General features: G+C 40.5%; 1 protein-coding gene and 1 pseudogene across 2 annotated transcripts in view; both read left to right on the top strand.

Annotated features, from left to right (window-relative positions):
- F8 (coagulation factor VIII) overlaps positions 1-24,267 on the top strand; it is a 127,110-nt gene that overhangs the window by 17,922 nt on the left and 84,921 nt on the right. For both annotated transcript variants that reach the window (XM_027053179.2, XM_053201904.1), the window contains exons 2-4: positions 6,474-6,595; positions 9,044-9,166; positions 16,728-16,940. In XM_027053179.2, the coding sequence (XP_026908980.1) occupies positions 6,474-6,595; positions 9,044-9,166; positions 16,728-16,940 (458 nt within the window). The remainder of the gene's footprint in view (positions 1-6,473; positions 6,596-9,043; positions 9,167-16,727; positions 16,941-24,267) is intronic.
- LOC113597351 (thiamin pyrophosphokinase 1-like) lies at positions 2,588-6,466 on the top strand (annotated as a pseudogene).

The following is a 24,267-nucleotide window of genomic DNA, read 5'->3' as shown; positions in this document are numbered from 1 at the left end:
ATAAATTCAACAAAGTAGCAGGATACAAAGTCAATACAGAAAACAATTCCATTGACAGTAGCATCAGAAAGAATAAAATTCTTCGGAATTAACAAGGAGAAAGACTTCTGCAATGAAAACTACAAAACATTTCTGAAAGAATTTAAAGACCTAAATGGAAACACATCCCACATTCATGAAATGAAAGATTTGGTATTGTTAAGATGTCAATACTACCCAAAGCAATCTACAGATTTCATGCCATCCCTATCAAAATCCCAATGTTTTCTTTTTTTCTTTTCTTTCTTCTTCTTCTTCTTCTTCTTCTTCTTCTTCTTCTTCTTCTTCTTTTTTTTTGCAGAAACATAAAAACCATCCTAAAGTTCATATGGAATCTCAAGGGACCCCAAATAGCCAAAACAACCCTAAAAAGGTTGGAAGACTCATACTTCCTAATTTCAACAGTTACTACAAAGCTACAGTCTTCAAAATAGTGTACCACTGGCATAAACACACAGATACAGACCAATAGAATAGGGAGTCCAGAAATAAACCCTTGCATATGTGGTCCAATGCCTTTCCACAAGAGTTTTAAGATCATTCAGTGGGGAAAAGATAGTCTTTTCAAGAATGGCGCTGGGAAAACTGGATATCCACATGCAAAAGGCTCATGACATTGGATTTGGCAATGATTGCTTGGACAGGACACCAAAGTCACAGACAAAAAAAAGAAAAAATAAACAAATTGGACTTAATGAAAATCTAAAATTTTGTGTATCAAAGACACTTGTATCGAAAGAGTTAAAAAAGAATTCACAGGATGAGAGAAAATATTTGCAAATCGTATATCTGACAAGGGATTAGTATCCATAATACAAAATGGTAGTTGCTTCTTTGTTTTATGCCACCGCATCTTACAAAAGGTTTCATAGGCACACTCTACTTTTGGATAGCAGGGGAAACCTGTATATGGAGAACTCATTAAAACTCAATAGGAAAGGGGTGCCTGACTGGCTCATTCAGTAGAACATACAACTCTTGGTCTCAGGGTTGTGAGTTCGAGCCTCATGTTGGGTGTAGAGATTACTTAAAAAAATAAAATCTTTTTTAAAAAAGCACTCAACAAGAAAGCAAACAACGTAATTCGAAAATGGTCAAAATGAAAAAAAATGGGCAAAACAAACTTGAATAGACATTTTTCCAAAGCAGGTGTACAAACAGCCAATAAGCACATGAAAAGACACTCAAAATCACCCAAGGAAATACAAATCAAAGCTATAAAGTGATATGATCTCTCACCCATTAGGATGGCTATTACACAAACAAACAAACAAAAAATAGAAAATAAGTCTTGATGAAGATGAGGAGAAATTGGAACACTTCTGCACTGTTGCTGGGAATGTAAATGATGTAGCCTTGGTGAAAAACAGTGTGGTGACTCCTCAAAACTTTTTAAAAATTACCATAGAATCCCTTCAATTCCATTTCTGGGTTTATACTCAAAATAATTGAAAGCAGGATCTTGAAGATTATTTGTACATCCACGTTCAAAGCAGCATTATTCTCAATAGTGAAAACATGGGCAACCCAAGTGTCCATCTGGATAAACAACATGTGATCTGTTCGTATGATGGAATATTATTCAGCCTGAAAAAGGAAAAGAATTCTGACATACGTTACAACATGGATAAACCTTAAGGACATTATGCTAAGTGAAATGAGTCAGGTACAAAAAGACAAATACCGCATATGAGGTACTTAGAGTAGACCAAATCATAGCAACAGAAAGTAAATGGCATTTTCAGAAGCCTAGGAGAGTGGAGAATGACAAATTATTGTTTGATGGATAAGAGTTATGAATATGGATGGTGGTGATGGTTACACAACAATATTAACTTACTTAGTACCACTGAACTGTACACTTAAAAATGTTTAAGAGGAAATTTTATGTTTTATGTGTTTTACTACAATTTTAAAACTGGGAAAAAATTGGGGCGCCTGGGTGGCTCAGTCAGTTAAGCATCCGACTTCGGCTCAGGTCATGATCTCGCAGTTTGTGGGTTTGAGCCCCACATGGGGCTCTGTGGTGACAGCTCAGAGCCTGGAGCCTGCTTTGGATTCTGTGTCTCCCTCTCTCTCTGCCCCTCCCCCACTCATTCTCTCTCTCTCTCTCTCTCTCTCTCTCTCTCTCTCTCTCAAAAATAAACATTAAAAATTTTTTAAATAAAAATGGGAAAAATTTAAAATCCCCATAGATCACCGATTCTCCTATTTAGCAGTATTCACCATTTTTAAAGTTTATGTATTTTGAGAGAGACAAAGAGAGAGAGAGAGAGAGAGAGAGAGAGAGAGAATATGAGCGGGGGAGAGGCAAAGAAAGAGGGAGACAGAGAACTCTAAGCAGGCTCTGCACAGTCAGCACAGAGCCCAATGCAGGGCTCAAACTCACGAACCATGAGATCATGACCTGAGCCAAAACCAAGAGTCAGAGACTTCACTGACTGAACCAGCCAGATGCCCCCATCACCATTTTTAGATAGCATTTTCCTTCTCTACCTCAGCATTGTCACTAAATCCTTTATAAGAAAAAGCAAATTTTCGTATGGGAATGAACAATTCTCTGGTATTGCTGCTCCTGAAAGGCACACTGAGATTTTTGTTATTTCAGCACTGGATTGAGAAAAAGAATAGGTAAGCAATAAATGCCAGACACCTAGTCATTGATTTCGCATCTGGTAATCCCCAGTGTGGCGTGGCTTTTGCTCCAGGCATGCTGCTACTCACAATTGAAAGCTGCCTGTCCTTTCCTCCACTTTTATCCTCGTTGTTGTTATTTGTAACAGGGGAGTATGTATCTTACTGGTTTTACTGGTTTGTGTTTGGGGTTCCTTCTTCAGTGGACCCCATACCAAGTATATCCACCTCTCACAATCCTCTGCTTTTCAAAAGCCTGTGAGAGCAAACAAGACATAAGAAACCACGTGTGCCCCACCACCTGCCATAGTAGGCCAGCAGTCTGATGCAGAACATGTCTCTGCCCTGTGGAACCCCTGCTTCCCACCAGGAAACTGAAATACTGCCTTGTGGTTCTGAGTCAGCCTCTGGATGAATGTGTTCGTAATCTTTGGAGCAAAGCCTGTGCTGATGCAGGTGCCATCCACTTATAGGATACACAGAAGGAGAGAGGGAAAGTTTTTTGCCTGAATTAGCCAGTGGACACTTTGATTCTAGTAAGCCCAAAGCTAAGGAATACTATGCTGTTCAGGGATGTGAGGTTATTTCAACTCCTGACCAAGACGATACTGCCTTTACCAAGTTCCTTGAACTGCTCAAAACACACACACACACACACACACACACACACACACACACACACACAGAAGAAAAAGACCTACATATAGATGTGATTGTGACCTTGGGAGGTGTCCACGGGCCCTTTGGCCAGATTGTGGCATATGTGAGCACCCTGTTCCAAGCTACTTGCGTCACTCCTGTGCTAATTATAATAATCCAAGAAGAATCTCTCAGCTACCTGCTCCAACCAGCACCTGGCATCCATAGTTTTAAAGATGTTAAAGATAGCAGATCTCAATTTTACAGTGACAGGGAAAAATCATTATTATATTCAATTGGAAGACTAACGTGGATCATCCCACTATAACATTCAGTACTGGCTATTGTTATGTTATTAATCATTCCATTTATCCTATAAAATTGTTTTTTTAATGTTCATTTATTGAATTTGAGAGAGAGAGGCAAGGAAGGAGAGAGATAGAGAGAGAGACAGAGAGAGAATCAAAGCAGGCCCCGTGCTATCAGTGCAGAGCCTGATGCAGGGCTCGAATTCACAAACCATGAGATCATAACCTGAGTCGAAATCAAGAGTCAGATGCTTAACTGACTGAGCCACTCAGGTGCCCCATTAGAAAATTGTTTTCAATTTTGGAGTCAGACGTGCTACCATTGCGCCACGAGGTCACAATTGTTTTTAATTTTGAAGCTGAAAATATTCTGTGTTGAAGGTCCTTGGCATCCAACACACAAACCTTCTGCCCATCCTTAAATGCTTACACCAAACGCTACTTCTGAGTGTCTATTAACGCTAGATTCCTCTGTATAATATAGAAGAAAATTCCTTTCAGATTGGGATGTTAGAACTGCACTATTTCACCCTGGTCTTATTATGTGTTGGTATTATCTTTTAAAAATAAATCAAGAAGCATTGACCTAATTATTACATTTAAAAAGAGGCAGTTATGTAAGCTCCAGGTGAAGAGAAGCAGCATGAACGATAAATGACAGTTCATAAGCCCCACTGACACATTCACCCCAAGCTCAGCTCCACAGGGAGTGTGCTACGCTCTGGTGGAGTGATAGATGAAAACTCTCATCGTAATCACAACCAAGTCAGAAAATGTTGTGCAGAGGAAACTTACGCATGGCAACTGAATTGTTTCCAACATTATTCGGACTGAAGAAGTATTGCTTCACGGATTGCAAGTTTATGAAGATGACCAAGAAATGAGTTTGACAACATATGGGTTAAGTGAACATTGAGTACCAAGGGCCTGGGTCTGAAAGCCTACGTTCCTGTCCCTGTCCAGCTATTCACCCCAATTCCCTGAATCTTCTCCTTAGCCAGGAAGTGGAAGGGGATGGATGGGTAGTGCCTGACCTCCCTTCCCACAGTCGGATTCCAGCTGCTGACACCTGGCAGAGAGCACACAGGGCTGCTGACTCAGCAGTTTCAACCACGGGGGTGGGGGGGACGCTGGAGTGCATTTGAGTTTCTTTTATAATGAGACCTCCTTCTCTCTTCTTACCCTTTTCTATCCTGTTTACCAAGCCAGATGTTGCCATCCAAACCATGGTGTACGGAGATGCCACCCACTATGTTTTGTGTGTATACACCCCCACTTGGCTGTAAGGGACCTGCAGCTGTTTCCTTTCCAGTGTTACAAGAAAACAAGAGTCGGGTTTTAAGTGGAGAAAGGGGCATCGGGTGACCTAGTGTGCAGTTGTGAACAGTTAGTTAACCATAAGAGGTCATTTTTAATTATTCCCCAAATATATGAGATTGAAACCTGATGTCAAATGTGAAAAAGAAATAACACCTCTCCATATCTAAGTGTATATCTCCTTTTCCATGTTCATTTCTCATATGTGTTTTGTGATGGCACAGTGGCACGGAGCGTATGGTTTCTGCCCAATGACTCTGAGTTTCGTGAAAATGAGTGGCACTAGTCACCTTCAACCACTGCATATTTTCAACCATTCACCTGGAACCTTTCTCACTAGGATTCACATTGGTCATTTGATCACTTAACCTAGACTGGGCCCCAGAACACGACAACCTAACTTGTCAGGTACAGAGAGGAAACAGTCGGGAACCAGTAATTTTCTCTGTGATATTCCTGGTATCCCTAAGAAGGGAAGTATAATTTGAGGTACATACTGACAAAATTTGAATACAACTTATTTAAAGTCACCCTCTTTTGGAGATGAAATTGAAGGACCATGTAGTGCCTGCTTTGGCAAAGGAATTTTTGCTGATGTAGCGTATATGTACCAATTTATGATTTATTTTATCAAACAGCACCTAATGTATCATATGACTCTTCAAAATTTTTTTTAACGTTTATTTATTTTAGACAGAGGTAGAGCAAGACAGGGTGCAAGCGGAACAGGGGCAGAGAGCGAGGGAGACACAGAATCTGAAGCAGGCTCCAGGCTCCGAGCTGTCAGCACAGAGCCTAACACGGGGCTTGAACCCTTGAACTGGAAGAGCATGACCTGAGCTGAAGTCGGAGCTCAACTGACTGAGCCACCCAGGTGCCCCTCAGATGACTTTTTTTTAAATGTTTATTTTTGAGAAAGAGAGCATGAGCAGGGGAGGGGCAGAGAGAGAGAGAGGGTCATAGGATCCTAAGCAGGCTCTGCACTGACAGGAGAGTCTGGATGCAGGGCTCAAACTCACGAAGCACGAGATCATGACCTGAGCCAAAGTTGGACACTTAACCGACTGAGCCACCCAGGTGCCCCTGGGTGACTTTTGAAAACAGTGTTTTGGTTTTATAGATATTAGGGATTGTCTCAGCTCAGGCTGCTATAACAAAACCCCACACAGTGGGTGGCTTACAGACAACAGACATTTATTTCTCGTAGTTCTGGAGGCTGAAAGTCCAAGATCAAGGTGCCAGTAGATTTGGTGTTTGGTGAGGGCCCTGTTCCTTGTTCATGGATGGCCATATTTTCACTGTACCTTTGTGTGGTGGAAGAGGTGAGAGATCTCTCTGAAGTCTCTTTTCTAAGGTCAGTAATCCCGTTTTGTGCACACATAAACATTCAGCCTATAGCAGGGGCTTATGCACAATTTCCAATTTGCCTTGTTAACAGTAGAGGAGAGTGGGATAGAAGCTTTACTTTCAGCTGCTTTTCAAAATGGGTTCAAAGAAGGTCACCAAAATGAATGACCTTTTCCTTTCTTCACACAGGTTATCCCCTGGGGTGCCAAGATCTTTGCCATTCAACACATCAGTCATGTACAGAAAGACTGTGTTTGTAGAGTTTACAGATCGCCTTTTCAACATTGCCAAGCCCAGGCCACCATGGATGGGTAATGGAAACAACACTGACTGTGTATTATGAAACTGAATATCTGTGTCTGGTGTCCTGGCAAGGATCCCCCAGTCTTCCAGCTACAGTTGAAGAGGGCTAGGCTTCCCTTACTACCACCTGTCAGGGAAATACACTGAGTATTCTCCATCTTTGTGCCAGGCCCTCCTTCTCTGCTGTACTCTAGATGTTAGAGTCCTCTGGGTCTTGGACCAGGGCTTCCTTTATCTTCTCTTTAGCTTCTATCCCTAGCTGATGTTATCCAGTTATCCAGATTGATGTTATCCAATCTGGTATAGAGATTTTAAGACACCATCTCTATACCAGTTACTCCCAGGTTTATATCTTCAGTTCACACTGCTTACTTGATATGCCCACTTAGATATCAAGTAAGAACGTAACAGGATATTAAGATGAGACATCTCCTACCTTAGAATTATTTCTGAGAGCTCTAGGTGACAAGCACCCCCCCCCCAATTCTAAAGAGAAATATCAGTCCTCATATTTAGGACTTGTTTAGCTGGTGTCCCCAAATTGGTTCTACAACCCTTAGCCCATCATGCACCTCCAGCCTATATAAAAGAAGACTAGGAACTTATGAAATAATGTAGACTTGAGGATTTCTTTGGAAACCAATTTTGGTGATTCGTATATCCTCCACCCCACAGGGGAAGGAGGCCTCATCCTCATGTCAAGGTGTAGTGAAGGAGGCCTTAGGAGAACCATTTAGAAGGCTTGACATAACACCTGTGGAGCTTGTAAGACTCTGACTAGTGCCTGGTTTTTATCTGGAAAATTTGTCAAGGCCAGAGTCTTTGGGGAACTTCCCCTGATGTCATCATAAGGATTGTGGGTTATAGCTGAAGCTAAGTGCACTGTTGCTGTTAGGTGTGAGATGAGCAAGGTCATAGGACAAGATTTGTCTTGAGAAGATCCTGCCCAGGATGTCTTCCTACTAGGGCTGGGTGACTCCAGAAAAGGTCTCTGTGATTGTATTGTCAGAAGCAAAAACTGAGAAGAGAGATACAAGTGACAGCTGGAGAGAGCATGATTGGAAGACAGAGAGTCTCCAAAGAATTCCCTAAAGGATGAATTCCCTAAGGATGAAAGACACAGAATTTTGGCATGTCCCACAACCAGGGGTGCCAAAGCCACGTTATCACTCTCCTTCCGAGAACAATCATGCCTCTTTTTCCGCCCCTGTCCTTTTCTCACTAGCTCCAACCTTAGAGGGCCCAGAGGCAGTAAGGTGAGTCGGGGAGGAGGGTTAGGAGAGGAAGATGAGAACATAGGTTTCTGAAATTGTCAGGACTTAGCTGAAGGAGGGAAGGACCCTTAAATTGCAGGAGACATCAAACGTTTGATATTTTACTAGACTGGACTAATTGGTCTAGACTGGTATCACTGGACTAATATGATACTGCTGATATGTGAAGGTTACTGGAGAAATTTGGAGACTATTCAAAGTGCTAGAAGGGAAACTGCACAGAACACAGTTAAAAACTATGCAAAATAGGTCTATTTTATGTTTTTGTCCCATTGAATCCAGTTCACTCAAATCATTTTGTAGGTATCTTATACTTAATATGTGTGTAAGTCAAAAGTCTTGATTTGGTTTCCCTCTTAATTTTCTGTGTCCTGCCCTGACTGCCACCCAGTTACACAAGCCCAAAGCACAGGAATCATCCTTAGCTGCTCTCTTTTTTCTTTTCCTATCTCTAACATCCAGTCCATCAGCAAGTCTTGTTGACTCTTCATCCAAAATAAGTCCCAAGTCTGCTCACTTCTTATGAATTCCAAATTCATCCAAACCCCTGGGCCCTACAAAGTCCTACATGTTACGTTCGCTCCCTGCCTTTATAACCCTATTTTCTATTATTCCCCTGCTCGTTCACATCTTACTCGACCATGTCAATATTATTCCTGTCTCAGGACTTTTCCATTTGTTTCATGTGCTTTGAATGTTATTCTATGAGATCTTTGCAAATCTTGCTTTTTAATTAGATCTCTGCTCAAATTCCACCTCCTCAAACATGCCCTTCCTGACCCCTATACTTAAAGGATCTTGTATCTCCTGCTTCGGCATTTTCTAGCTCACTACCATCTTTTACAGCATTGACCACAAACAGAATAGTTCTTATTTCTTTATGTTCCTGATTTCATTCTGTAGAATATAATTTTCATGATGTGTCTTATTCACTCCTGTGTCTCCAGTGCCTAGGACAGTTCCTAGAATATAGTAGGAACTCAACTGAATGAATTGCCAGAAATCTATCCTCAGAAGAATCATGACACTGAGCTGGTGATGGCAGTTTATGCATTTATTCATTCAATTACTACTTTCTATCAATAATCACAGGGACATGACTTTGGCCATCACTTTCATAATACCAGCTTTTCCGGAGTGCTGCTCTCCAAGTGACCTTTGAGGGACATCCTGTTCTTGCAGGTCTGCTGGGTCCTACCATCCGGGCCGAAGTTTTTGACACAGTGGTCATTACACTCAAGAACATGGCTTCTCACCCTGTCAGTCTTCATGCTGTTGGCGTATCCTATTGGAAAGCTTCTGAAGGTGAGTCAGATGCCTTGCTAGTGTCCTCTCATCCCAGGGATAAAGGAGTATTGAACACAGGGTCATACCGCTGGTGAATGGGGGAGTCAGGATTCAAACCAAGGCCTGTTTCATGAAGTCAGGAACATTGTCATCTTAGTTGAAGCCCTGAAGTTAATTTGGTTCCTGTTCTCCCTTGAGGAGCCAGGCTACAGATCCTAACAATTCCACTTATCTGCCTTCCTATGCCCAGAAATTTCCTAGGGAGGATGAAGGCTCATGATATGGAAATGAAATAGAATTCTTCCTTCCTTAGATTCTCACTTTCTATATATTTCCTCTCCCTCCCCTCCCCCCAGTTTCTAAATATCAATGCCACTACGTGATAAGCACAAGCTGACCTCGTTAAAATAAACAACCTGTATGGCCTCAGTCCCCACTTTACCTAGCGTCTCTTAACCTTCACAATGCATGAAGGGAGTGAAGGGGGTGCCACATTGTCCAGATAGACTAGGGCATATATAGATCAAGAAGATTCAAGAAAATCATTAATAAAGTATTTGAGCACATGCCCTATGTTGAACAGCCTAACTGTGCTTACATGTTGACTAATTGCTTCTGAAATTGGAAAGTCTTAATTTTTTGAGTTGTACCCATAAGGCCAAGGCAGACCTGGGTTGGGGGAAGATGATAGGTGGGGGCTGGTGGTATAGAGGAAATGTCATCCCAATTCTGGCTGGAGCCAGGCAGGCTATTCCCATGAGGATTATCCACTGGGAGCTTCCAGAACATATCTAGGAGCTTTTTAGAGAGGCCAGGGTCCTCACATTCCTGCAGCTCGGGGTGAGCATAGAGATGACTGTTTTGCACCCTATGCCTGGTGAAGTCTGGGAAAACTATTTAATCTCTCACATGTGCGTCCACAGTGGTTCTGCCCAGGAGCAACACAGTGAGGCAATGGCCTCAAATCCATGTGACTTATGGCCCTGTCAGAAGCCTGTATACTCACATGTTGTGATCCACAAGCTCCTGGCCTTCTTAGACTAGCCTGGGAGCCCCAGGATGTCAGTTAAATCTGTGATGTGTTGACCTTTCTGATACCCTACTGTAAAATATCATATCAAGTGTTTAACTGATTTTCCTATTGAAAAAAGGAGTTGTTTATCTTTTTCTTATTGATTTGTACAGGTACTTTATATATTCTTAATACACACCATTTGACAGATGTAAATATTTGCATAGCTTCTTCCAGTCTGTGCCTTGAATTTTCACTGTCTCAATAAGTTTTTGGCAAACAAAAGTTACTAATGAAGCACAGAAGTTCAACCCAAAAAATTATCACTTTTTTCTTTCCATGTTAGAGCTTCATGTCCTGTTTAAGATATTTGCCTACCCTGGGTCACCTGGGTGGCTCAGTCGGTTGAGCGTCTGACTTTGGCTCAGGTCATGATCTCATGATTCATGGGTTCGAGCCCCACGTCGGGCTCTGTGCTGGAAGCTCAGAGCCTGGAGCCTGCTTCACATTCTGTGCCTCCCTCTCTCTCTGCCCCTCCCCTGCTCCCACTCTGTCTCTCTCTCTCTCAAAAATAAAGATTAAAAAAAAAAGATATTTATTCGCCTACCCCAAAGTCTTGAAGAGTTTCTTCCATGCTTTTCTCCAGAAGTTTTATTATTTTACCTTTTGTATATAGGTCTGTGATCCATCTAAAATTGAGTTTTGTGTATGTTTTCCCCATAACATTTTTTTTTAAGTTGAGATCAAAAGTTGCATGCTCTACCAACTGAGTCAGCCAGGTGCCCCTCTCCATAGCATTTTTTACTTTTTAAAAATTTTTTTAATGTTTATTCATTTTTTGAGAGGGAGGGGATGGGGAGGGGCAGAGAGAAAGGGAGACATAGAATCTGAAGCAGACTCCAGGCTCATGACCTGAACCAAAGTCAGATGCTTAACTAACTGAGCCACCCAGGTGCCCCTCTCCCCATAACACTTTTGTACAGTTTTATTGAGGTATAACTTACATATCATAAAATTCACCCATTTAAAGTAGTTTGACAGCAACAGCAACAAAGGCAGGTATAAACAAATAGAACTGTATCAAACTAAAAAGTTTTGACATACATGAAGGAAACCATCGATAAAATGAAACAGCAACCTACTATATGGGAAAAGGTATTTGCAAATGAAATGTCCCATAATGGGTTAATATGCAAAATATATAAAGAATTCACAAAACTAAATATCAAAACTAAATATCAAAGAAAACAAACCACCCAATTAAAACAAACAAACAAACGAAGAATGGCAGAGGACCTGACTAGACATTTTTCCAAAGAAGACATCCAGATGGCTAACAGACACATGAAAAGATTCTCAACATCACTCATCATCAGGGAAATACAAGTCAAAACCACACTGAGGTACCACCTCACGCCTGTCAGAGTGGCTAGTATCAAAAAGACAAGAAATAACAAGTGCTGCTGAGGGTGTGACACAAAGGGAAGCCTCATGCACTGCTGGTGCTGCCACTGTAGAAAACAGCATGGAGGTGACTCCAAAAATTAAAAATAGAGCTACCATATGATCCAGCAATTCTGCTTCTGGGTATTTGTCCAAAGAAACTGAAAACAACACAATTTGAAAAGATATATGCTCCCCTATGTTCATTGCAGCATTATTTATAATAGCCCAAATATGGAAGCAACACAGGTGTCCATCCATAGATGAATGGATATAGAAGGTGTGGGATACTCTCTCTCTCTCTTTCTCTCTCTCTCTCTCTCTCACACGCACGCACACACACACACACACACACACACACACACACACACACTGGAATATTACTCAGCCAACGAAAAGAATGAAATCTTGCATTTCCAATTATGTGAATGGAACTAGAGTGTATTATGCTAACTGAAATAAGTCAGACAGAGAAAGACAAATACTATATGGTTTTATTTATATGTGAAATCTAAAAACAAAATAAAACAGAAACAGATTCATAGACACAAAGAACAATCTGGTGGTTTCCAGAGACTAGGGAAGTTGGGGGATGGGAAAAATAGGTGGAGGGGATTAAAAAGTATAAACTTCCCATTATAAAATAAATAAGTCACAGGGATGTAATGTACAGCATAAAGAATGAAGTCAATAATATTGTAACAACTTTGTATGGTGACAAATGTAACCAGACTTACTGTGATTACCATTGAGCAATGTATGCAATTGCCAAATCACCATGTGGTACACCTGAAACTAATACAATATCGTATGTCAACTACATTTCAATAAAAAGCAGTTTGATGAATTTTCGTAGACTTTTACACGTGTGCAGCCATCAACACAATTCTTTAGAACACTTCTGTCACTTCAAGAAATTCTCTCTTTGCAGACCCATTCCCATTTCTAGTTGCAGGCAAATGCTGATCTGTTTTATGTTTGCATAACTTTGCAAACCTGTCATTTTTCTCTCCCAAGCCAACTCTGGTAAATCATGTTACTGTTTAGCAAGTAATCATCCCCTCTCCAGAGTGGGAGGGCTATTTTTCCCTGCCATATTGATGTGCAGCTTAGCCATATGACTTGCCATGGCTGCTAGAATCTAAAGGCACAAGATATAAACCAAGACAGCTTGTTCACGTGAAGTGTCTGTGAAAGTAGCCACAAAACGAGTGAAAAGCAGGTCCAAGCAAATTTCAGATTTGGTGGAGCTGAAAATGAAAGTTCAGTGCTAGAGGTACATTTTTACTTTCTTTTCTGGACCAGTGGGGAGGCACCAACCCAAGCTATAGATGTGTCCGTGAAGTGAGGTTCTCAATAAGGATTAGGTGAGGTTGGCCATGAGCTGCAAAACTTTGAGTGAAACCTGAAAGACAGCATGGAGACATACAAGTCAAGAAGTGTCAACCCAAAGCTGCTGAGTAGAGATCAGGTAAAGGAATAATAACTGATGGTTCCAGGAAGCGGGGTGGAATAGCCCCTGAGGCACGGCATTTGGCTAACTTCTGGGGCCCTAGGCTAAGCCTGGAATCAGGCTGACCAGCTAACTGCTGAGGGTTGGGTAGAGAGTTCTCCAGGACACCCAGTGCAGTGGAGGCCAGGCAGAGGGAGGATGCAGGTACAAAGACATAAACATCAGGGGATGGAACAGGATTGGGGCTGGAGGTGAAAGGTGGAGACCAAAGAGATTGCCACAGCCTCTGGGCCTGACTGTGAGATCTCTGTGTAGATTACCAGCTACCTTGGTTACTGAGTGCGCATTGTTGAGATAGCTTCCAACTTCAGAGCACCGGTGACTCACTTTTAGAATGCCCTAGTGTGGTGGTTTATAGAAACATGGTAGAAGGTGCCTTGACACTCTTCCCATCAAGAGCTGGAATCTATATATTTTTTAAATTTTTTTTAATGTTTTATTTTATTTTTGAGAGAGAGAGAAAGAGTACATGGAGGAGGGGCAGAGAGAGAGGGAGACAGAAACCGAAGCAGGCTCCAGGCTCCGAGCTGTCAGCACAGAGCCCGACACGGGGCTAGAACTCTCAGACCATAAGATCATAACCTGAGCTGAAGTCAGACGCTCAACTGACTGAGCCCCCCAGGCGCCTCTGGTATCTATAGTTCTTTCCCTTTAATCTGTGGAGGCCTGTAACTGCTTTGACCAATAGTGTGTGGTACAGCCCATGCCATGTGACTTTTGGCACTGAGTGCTGAAATGATAGGCTGCTTCTGTCTTGTTTGTGGGAACATTCACTCTTGGCATCCTGAAATGCCATTTGGCCCCCTGACTCCTCAAGGTCCCCATGAGGAAGCCAAAGCCAAGTAGAAAGTCCCAGGGGTAAGTGCGCTGGTCGACAGTCCCAACTGAATCCAGTTTTCAGGTCAGTCCCATCCAGCTACTAGATACGTGAATGAAAAACCCTCCAGATGGTTCTAGCCCTCAGCTGTTTGTGGCATGCCAGCTGACGCCCTAGATACCTTGGAGCAGAAGAGCCTGTGCTCTGAGCTCCTGACCCACAGAGTCAGTGAGGGTAGTAAGGTGGTGGTTGTTTCACATTGCTATATTTGGGACGGTTATTTAACAGTCTTCTCAACAGGAAGCTCTGTGATGTACTCCTCAACTTTTCTCTCTTCCTTGTGTATCTCAAGCCCAAAAGTACTGGAGAAAGCTTTGACTGGCTCAAGGGCTAATGACAAAATGACGTCCTTTCGGAAGTGGATTTTTGTTGATTCAGTACAGTCCTTAGGACATCTTCCATGTGAAACACACACTGATATCAGACAGATGGACTCCCTGAACTCTCAAATGTCACAACAGTGGTTTTCCGCATATAACAGCAAGTGAAAATTACACAGAACACCTTACCTTCTGTTTAGAATATTTGCGGGTGGCTGACGTACAAGCTCAGATAAGAGTCTGATGGAGGCAGGGATCTTCCAAAAATAATACACATTAGTAGATAATAGACTTTAAGGGCTGTGCACAATGCTTTTTTCCAGGTACCACCTACTTTTCTTGGTCGTACAAATCACCTTTGTGTTCCTTGAGGAATAGGTTTTGTTATTAGCAACTTGAGCAGCCCCCGAAATCTCAAGTTCAAGTGTTCAATGTTTGAGCACCACCTTGAATGTTTCTCGCTGCCCATTCCAACAGCGCTTCGTTCTCGTTGGAATCTGCCATCCACTGCTAGCGCTTCCCTCCTTGCCCAGCTCACATGCCCTGGCTCATCACAGACATGGTGCCCTTGCATGCAGTCCCAGTTTCCTGGCCTCCCTGATCTCCACTCTCTTCACTTGGCTAAACCACTACCCTGGTTACAGCTGTTCTCTGCCTGTTCAACTCGCAGCAAGTGAATGGCCACAGTGGAAGTAAAAGTATGCATTCACCCGGAATCATGTCACTAAGTTCCTCATTCATCAGCTCGGCACCTCCTGGCCACCCTACTGCGACACTTGTCCCGGTGGTTCACCATCCCTCTCCCCGGGACAGCGACAGTGCTTCACACATTCTTGGCCTCTCATCAAACGTTCCACACCTCTTTCCCGACCCTACTGTCAAGGAAAGAGAATACTCATTTCTTTTTTTTAAAGGATATTCATTTCTTAATGAAATGCTTCAAACAAAGGCACAGAAAATAATAGAGCAAACAAACAATTGTCACCTCACTTTGCCAAATCTTAACATTTTGCCACCTCTGCTTTAAGAAATTATTTTTTTTTTAATTTTTTTTCAACGTTTATTTATTTTTGTTTGGGACAGAGAGAGACAGAGCATGAGCATGAACGGGGGAGGGGCAGAGAGACAGGGAGACACAGAATTGGAACCAGGCTCCAGGCTCCGAGCCATCAGCCCAGAGCCCGACGCGGGGCTCGAACTCCGGGACCGCGAGATCGTGACCTGGCTGAAGTCGGACGCTCAACCGACTGTGCCACCCAGGCGCCCCCTGCTTTAAGAAATTAAACATTATAGATACAGATGAAGCCCCTTGTGTATCTCCTCTGATTCCCTCCCTCCCTATCCAAATGTATCTACTGTCTAGAATTTAATATCAACCCATGATCACACAGGCACCTGAAATGCACATTCCATCCCCAGATGCTGACTCAGGTTTTTAAAAATGTCTACCTGTCTCTGCCACGTGCAGGTATTGGTCTGATGTTGCTTCCACACGAAGCCAGTAGTACCTAGTGCACACTGAAGAGGGTGTCCCTATACCCCAGAGAGACTGACTTTAGAGTGGGGACTACCCATCCGTCCTTTGGAGGTGGCCTTGGTTGCTGAAAGCTTCTAGTGAAAGTACAGGCGGAGTAGGGGCAGTTCAGGGGTGTGTTGCACTGCTGTGTTGGAGAGGTCCCTCTCTCAGATGTGTACATATTAGGGGATAAGATAGGGTATAAATGAAGAGCCCCCTGAATGCCTTGAACCGCTCTGGAACTCCAGGGACTATTATAAATCCGGGAAGTTATGGTGAGTTGCTAGAAAAGATGTTTCAATAGAAGTACAAGAGGTCAGTGCCTTTAAATATTCTCTACCCCTGTCCACTGAAATGACCTGGAAGCAATGACGCTTCATTAACAATGAACACATATAGTGCTCAATTGACAATCAAGGCATCACACTAATCCAGGAGTCCATTTTAACACCACTAAGGATGGGGCGGCCAGAAAATATCTGCCCCTGATGTGATCTGTTCCTCCAAAGAAGAGCCAAGTTAAAAACATTTTTTAAAACTCTGTGTATCTCACCTTTCCACTATGCTCACCAGTGCTCATTAAAGAATCTGGGACAAAGTACATAAGCAACATATGTCTGTCAAGTTGAATGAACGCAAACTAGGTAAAAAGATGCAATGATGAAAGTAGTATTATTTGTTAATATATGGAGGTTGCAGTGAGACCCCCCGAACCCCTCACGTTTGCATTAGTGGTCTACAACTTCTCTGGGCTATGTAAGGCTGCTTAGTAGTCTTCCAAATTCAGTTGCAGAAAGTCTATTTCTTGTGTAGAATCTGTTGATAATAACAAGCTTGATACATTTCCTTGAGTAAATAATGGGTATGGAAAGGACAATTGTATCCCTTCTTGCTCTAGGTGCTGAATATGAGGACCAGACCAGCCAGAAGGAGAAGGAAGATGATAAAGTCTTTCCTGGTGAGAGTCATACCTACGTCTGGCAGGTCCTGAAAGAGAATGGACCAATGGCCTCGGATCCTCCATGTCTCACCTACTCATATTTTTCTCATGTGGACCTGGTGAAAGACCTAAATTCAGGCCTCATTGGAGCCCTGCTGGTTTGCAAAGAAGGTAAGTGGCAGAGAGGGTAGGACTCAGATGAAATAACAGAGAAGTACAAACATCTAGGTCGATTCATAAAAGATAGCATTTGTGTCCTTTCATCTAAGGAGGTTTCTTTTCCCTAGCATTATGCCCATGGAAAGAAAATATTATATTCTATGGGCTCTCTGTAGTCTTTTCTTAAATTTTGTGTTACATTCCCTGAGAGCTTCCTGGAGATGAACACATCCAAGTGTATCATCTGTATCACAAAAGCATGTAAAAATTGGAGAAAAGCAAACATTTATAACTTGTTATTCTACAAATCATCTTATACTAATCAAAGCTGTTTTTAGTTTGTAGTTTAATGGCATGCACTAAATTAGGGAAGTAAACATTGCAGAATTTACTGTAATTCTGAGTTTTTAATAGTGAATTCAGCTTCAATGGACTTTTTTTTTATTCCTTTAACTATTACAATTTAGTGGCTTAAAATGACAATAATCATTTCTAATTTCTCATGGTTTTTGTGGGTCTCTCACAGAATTTGGGACTATGTTTACCTGATGGTCTATGCCAGGGTTTCTAATGAGGTTGTAGTCAGATAGTGGCTGGAGCCAAGGTCATCCTGAGTAAAACTTTATTCACATGTGTGGCACCTACACTTAGAAAACTCAAATAGCTAGAGCTTTCCACAAGATCTTTTCAGTGTGGGAGCTACAGGGTAGCCAGAAGTTTTTCCTTTTTTTTTCCTTTTAAATGGACTCCATGTTTTAGGGTAGTTTCAGTTTTACAGCAAAATTGAGCAGAAACTGCAGAGAATTCCCAAATACCACCTGCCTGCAACCCACACACAGCCTCCCCTACTGTCAACATCCTACCCCAGAGTGGTATGCTTGTTACAATCGATGTACCTACATTGACATACCATTATCAACCTAAGTCCATACTTTACATGACAGTTCATTCTTGTTGGTCTACATTCTACAGTTTGGATAAATGTGTAATGACATGTATCCATCATTATAGTATCATACATGTCCCATCTACCCATCCTTTCCTCTACTACCCCTCAACAACCACAACATTTCATTTTTTCATTAAAAATTTTTTAATGTTTATTCATTTTTTGAGTGACATGGAGACAGAGCACGAGTGTGGGAGGGGCAGAGAGAGAGGAAGACACAGAATCCGAAGCAGGATCCTGGCTCTGAGCTGTCAGCACAGAGCCAGACACGAGGCTCAAACTCACGGACTGTGAGCTCATGACCTGAGCTGAAATTGGACGCTCAACCGACTGAGCCACCCAGGTGTTCCACCAACCTCTGTTATTTTAAATAGTCTCCATAGTTTTGCCTTTTCCAGAATGTCAAATAGTTGAAATCATACATTATATACTCTTTTCATATTGGCTTCTTCTACTTAGTAATAGGCATTTCAGTTTCATTCATGTCTTTTCATGGCTCGATAGTTTTTTTCTTTTCAGCACTGAATAACATTCTATTGTCTGGATGTATCACAGTTTATTCACTCACCAATAAAGGACACCTTGGTTGCTTCCAATTTTTAAGTTATGAATACAGCCGTGTGCAGGTTTCTGTGCATACATAGTCTTCAACCCCTTTGGGCAAATGCCAAGGAGTACAACTACTGGATCATACAGTAAGAGTAGGCTTTCTTTTGCACGAAACCACCAATCTGTTTTCCAAGGTGGCTCTGTACCCGTTGCTCCTCATCATCACCAGCTTGCGTTGTTGCCAGTGTTTTGGAATGTGGCCATTCTTATAGGCATGTGGTGGTATCACATTGCTTTAATTTGCACTTCCCTGATAACTTATGACATGAAGCACATTTTCATAGGCTTATTTGCATATCTTTGCTGAGGTGTCTGTTCAGGTCCTTTTCTCATTTTTTAAATCAGATTGGTTTTTTTATTGTTGAGTTTTAAGAGTTCTTTGTACATTTTGGATAATGGTCCTTTATCAAATACGTCTTTTGCAAATACTTTTCTCAGTCTTTGGCTTGTCTTCTCTCTCTTAAGTAGCCAGATATTTTTTATGGTGGCTCATGCTGTCTTTTTATATGGTCCCTTTTTTAACCTGCCCTCTGAAATCACACAGCATCCCGTCCACCTCATTCTGTTTGTTGGAATGAGTCACTACGGCCAGCCCATAAAACGGGAGGAGAATTAGGCTCCACATTTGCATGAGAGGATAGGCAAAGAATTTGTGAACATGAACCACCATTTCTGGATGATTATGATGACTATGAAAAAAAAAAACAAGAGGGGAGGGAGTAGAAGCATGATCTCTCATACACTAAGTTCAGTTTCATAATCCGAATTTATGACAAAGTGCTAAAACTACAGTGTGTTATCTGTGAGATATAAAGTTTAACAAAACAATAACATCATGAATACATGTTTATATATAAAATATAAATAACTTTAAAATCAAAAGAATTCTTTGACAGAAAACTGACTTAAAAAGTCAACGGAGGGGTGGCTGGCTGACTCAGTCAGTGATGCATGGGGCTCTTGATCTCAGAGCTATAAATTTGAGCCCCACATTGGGTGTTGAAATTACTTAAAAATAAAATCATTTTTTTTTTAAAGTCAACAGAGGTTCTGGTTCTGGGTAATATGGAGGAAACATATGCCACCCTTTATCTCCCATTGAACCCGACTATAGAACCTTGACAAAACACCTAGCCCAGCCATTTGAGAATTCTAAAAATCAAATAGAGCAAGCAGATCAGGAAAAGGCATCAGAATTTAAAGTACCGCCAAACTGGTGGAGAATTTCACTTTTTTATTCCCCTTCTATATTCCCCAAACTGGCAAAGGATGTGAAAATATATTTCTGGGGGGAAAAAGGTATACAGATGGTTAACAAGTATGTGAAAAGGTGCTAAACATCACTAACCATCAGGAAAAGACAAACCAAAACCATAATGATATATCATCTCATACCCGTTAGAGTGGCTATAATCAAGATAGCAGTGTTGGCAAGGATGTGGAAAAAAGGGAACCCTGTACGCTATCAGTAGGAAGGTAAATCAGTGCAGTGGTTATGGAAAACAACTAAAACAATTGGCGTATAATCTAGCAATTCCACTTCTGGTATATATCAAAAAGTATTGAAATCAAGATCTCAGGGCGCCTGGGTGGCTCAGTCGGTTAAATGTTTGACTTCGGCTCAGGTCATGATCTCACAGTTCGTGAGTTCAAGCCCCGCGTCGGGCTCTGTGCTGACAGCTCAGAGCCTGGAGCCTGCTCCACATTCTGTGTCTCCCTCTCTCTTTGCCCCTTCCCTGCTCATGCTGTGTCTCTCTCTGTCTCAAAAATAAATAAACATTAAAAAAAATTAAAAAAAAAATCTCAAAGAGATATCTGCACTCCTGTATTTACTGCAACATTATTCACAATAGTAAAGATGTGGAAACAACCCAAGTGTCCATTGACAAATAAATGGATAAAGAAAATGTGATATATACATACATCATGTATGTATCACAATCACATGGATGTATATAATAATGGAGTGTTAGTCAGCATTTGAAAAAAGGAAATCCTGTTATTTTCAAAAACATGTATGAACCTGGAGGGTATTTTGTTCAGTGAAATAAGTCAGTCACAGAAAGGCAAATATAAGAGTCCGCTTATATGAGGCATATAAAATAGTCATAAAGTAGTCTAAAATTCTGTAGAAGTGGAGAGTATAATAGTGGTTGCAAGGAGCCGGAGGAAAGGAAATTGGGAGTTGTTATTCAAAAGGTATAAAGCTTCAATTATGCTACATGAATAATTCTCAAGATCTGTTATATAACATAAGTGCCTATAGTTGACTATATGGTATTGTACACTTCAAAATTTGTTATAAGGGTAATCTCATATTAAGTGTTTTTATCATACACACACACCCACCCTAAAAGACACAGAAACTTTGAGAGGTGTTACATATGTCTATTACCTTGATTTGGTAATGGTATCATGGGTGTTTTCATATGTCTAACTCATCCAATTATATATATTAAATATATGCAGTTCTCTGTATAGCAGTTATATCTCAATAGAACTGTTAAAAGTAAATTGTATTCTATATAGAGAAAAGGGAGCACTAATTTTATTTGAGGAAATAATAACTGAAAACTTCTCTATTCTGGGGAAGGAAACAGAGATTTAGATCCAGGAGGCACAGAGAACTCCCACCAAAATCAGCAAAAGCAGGCCAACACAAAGAAACGTTATAATTAAATTTGCAAAATATAGTGATAAAGAAAAAATTTTAAAAGCAGCAAGACAAAAGAAGTCCTTACCTTAACAAGGGAAAACCCATAACGCTAGCTGCAGATTTCCCAAAAGAAACTTGGCAAGCCAGAAGAGAGTGACATGATACACTCAAAATGCAGAATGGGAAAAATCTGCAGCCAAGAATACTGTATCCAGCAAGGCAATCATTCAGAATAGAAGAAGAGATAGAATTTCCCAGACAAAAAATAAGGGACTTTGTGACCACTAACCCAGCCCTACAAGAAATATTAAAGGGGACTCTTTAAGTAGGCAAAGAACACCAAAAGCAAAAAAAGACTAGAAACGAGCAGAGAAAATCTCCAGAAACAATGACTTAACAAGTAATACAATTGCACTAAGTTAATATCTATCAATAATCACTCTGAATGTAAACGGACTAAATGCTCTAATCAAAAGACATGGGTGTTGTCAGAATGGATTTAAAAAAAAAAACAAGACCCATCTATGTGGGTCCTAGAGGAGAATACAGGCAGCAACCTCTTTGACATTGGCTGTAACAACTTCTTACTAGATATGTCCCCTGAGGCAAGGGAAATAAAAGCCAAAATAAACTTTGGGACTTCATCAAAATAAAAAACTTCTGCACAGTGAAGGAAACAATCAACAAAACTAAAAGGTAACCTATGGAATGGAAGAAGATATTTGCAAATGACATATCTGATAAAGGGCTAGTATCCAAAATCTATAAACAACTTACAAAACACAACACCCAAAAAGCAAATCATCCAATTAAAAAATGGGTAGAAGACATGAATAGAAATTTTTCCAAAGAAGATATACATATAGCCAACAGACACATGAAAAGATGCGCAACATTACTCATCATCAGGGAAATACAAATCAAAACTACAATGAGATACCACCTCACACCTGTCATAATGGCTAAAATCAACAACACAAAAAACAAAAAACAAGTGTTGGCAAGGACATGGAGAAACTGGAGCCCTCTTGCACTGTTGGTGGGAATGCAAACTGGCACATACAGCCGGGAGAACAGTGTGGAGGTTCCTCAAAAAATAAAAATAGAACTGCCCTGTGATCCAGCATTTACACTACTAGGTATTTACCCAAAGAACACAAAAATACTACTTTGAAGGGATACATGCACCTCAATGTTTATAGCAGCATTATCAACAATAACCAAATTATGGAAAGACCCCAAATGTCCATCGACTAATGAATGGATAAAGAAGTATACACAATGGAGTATTACTCAGCCATAAAAAAATGAAACCTTGCCATTTGCAATGACATGGATAGAGCTATGCTAAGCGAAATAAGTCAGTCAGAGAAAGACAAATACCATATGGTTTCACTCATATGTGGAATTTAGGAAACAAAACAGAGGATCAAAGGGGAAAACAGAGAGAGAAAGAAACCAAGAAACAGACTCTTAACTATAGAGAACAGACTGATAGTTACCAGAGGGGAGGTAGCTGCGGGGAATGGGTGAAATAGGTGATGGGAATTAAGGAGGTCACATGTGATGAGCACTGGGTGATGTATGGAAGTGTTCAATCACTATATTGTACACCTGAAACGAGTATTACTCTGTATGTTACCTAACTGGAATTTAAATAAAAACTTTAAAAATTTTGTATTCTATATACTATCAGTGAATAAATGGAAACCAAAATTTAAGAAAGAATGTTTAAACTGAAAACAAACTGAGGGCTGATGGGGGTGGGAGGGAGGGGAGGGTGGGTGATGGGTATTGAGGAGGGCATCTGTTGGGATGAGCACTGGGTGTTGTATGGAAACCAACTTGACAATAAATTTCATATTTAAAAAAAAGAAAAAAAAAGAATGTTTACAGTAGCTCCAAAAATTGAAAGCTTAGATACAAATCTAACAAAACATGTGAATTGTCTATATGATGAAAACTACAAAGTGAAAGAAGTCAGAGAGACATACTGTGTTTGCGAACAGTGGAGCTCTTAGTCCTCCCACGTCTGTAGATTTTCAGCAAGATTTTTTTGTGGCCACAGACATGCTGATTCTGAAATTTATACGAAAAGGCAAAAGGACTAGATAAGCTAAAATGATTTTGCAAAAAAGAATGAATTTGGATAATAATCCTACTTGATTTTCCAACTTACTACAAACTGCAGTAATCATAACATATATTAGTAAATGGAATAGACCTGTAGATTAATGATAGAGAATAAAAGTGCAGAAATAGATCCACACAAGTAAGCCAATTGATTTGGTGCAAAAACAATTCAAAGGAGGAAGGATAGTCTTTTCATCAAAAGGTGTTAGACAATTAGATAGCTGTATCCAATGATCCTAGACCTAACATTATACAAAGATTAACTCAAAATGAATTATAGTTCTAAATGTAATATGTAAAACCATAACACTGTTAGGAAACATAGCAGAATATCTTTCTGACCTAGGGTTTTCGGTGAGAAAACACCGAAAACAGTCCATACAAGAAAAAATTGATGAATGTGACTTCATCAACACTAGTAACTTTTGCTTTTGTAATAAAAAAAATACTGTTAAGAGAATGAAGAGACAAGGTACAGACTGGAAGAAAATATTTACCAATCATGTATCTGGCAAAGGACTGATGTAATATATATATTACTAATGGAATATACATATATATGCATATATATATATATTCACAATAGCCAAGATATTTTTATATGTTTTATATATGTATTATATATGTATATATACATAGTGTATAAAACATTTTATTTTATTTTCTAAAACATGTTCTCAAATGTCAACAATAAGGAAAAAAAGCAATTCTTCAAATGGGCAAAAGATTTGAATAGATAATTCAGCAAAGAAGTGGTAAATGAACACCTGAAAAGATGCTCGATATCATTGGTCATTAGGGAAATGTATATTAAAACCATAACAAAATACTGCTACATACCTATTAGAATACCTAATGTAGTAATTTTAAAATTAAGTATGCTGTCAAGAATGCAGAGCAACAGGAAGTCTCATACGTTGTTGGTGGGGATTCACAATAGCATAGCCACTCTGGAAAACAGTTTGGCAGTGTGATACTGTGATTTAAATAAA

Source organism: Acinonyx jubatus, chromosome X (genome assembly GCF_027475565.1).
Source record: "Acinonyx jubatus isolate Ajub_Pintada_27869175 chromosome X, VMU_Ajub_asm_v1.0, whole genome shotgun sequence".
In the NCBI taxonomy this organism is placed as follows: Eukaryota; Metazoa; Chordata; class Mammalia; order Carnivora; family Felidae; genus Acinonyx; species Acinonyx jubatus.
The sequence above is the reverse complement of the archived record's forward strand: the minus strand, read 5'-3'. Positions and strand labels throughout refer to the sequence as shown.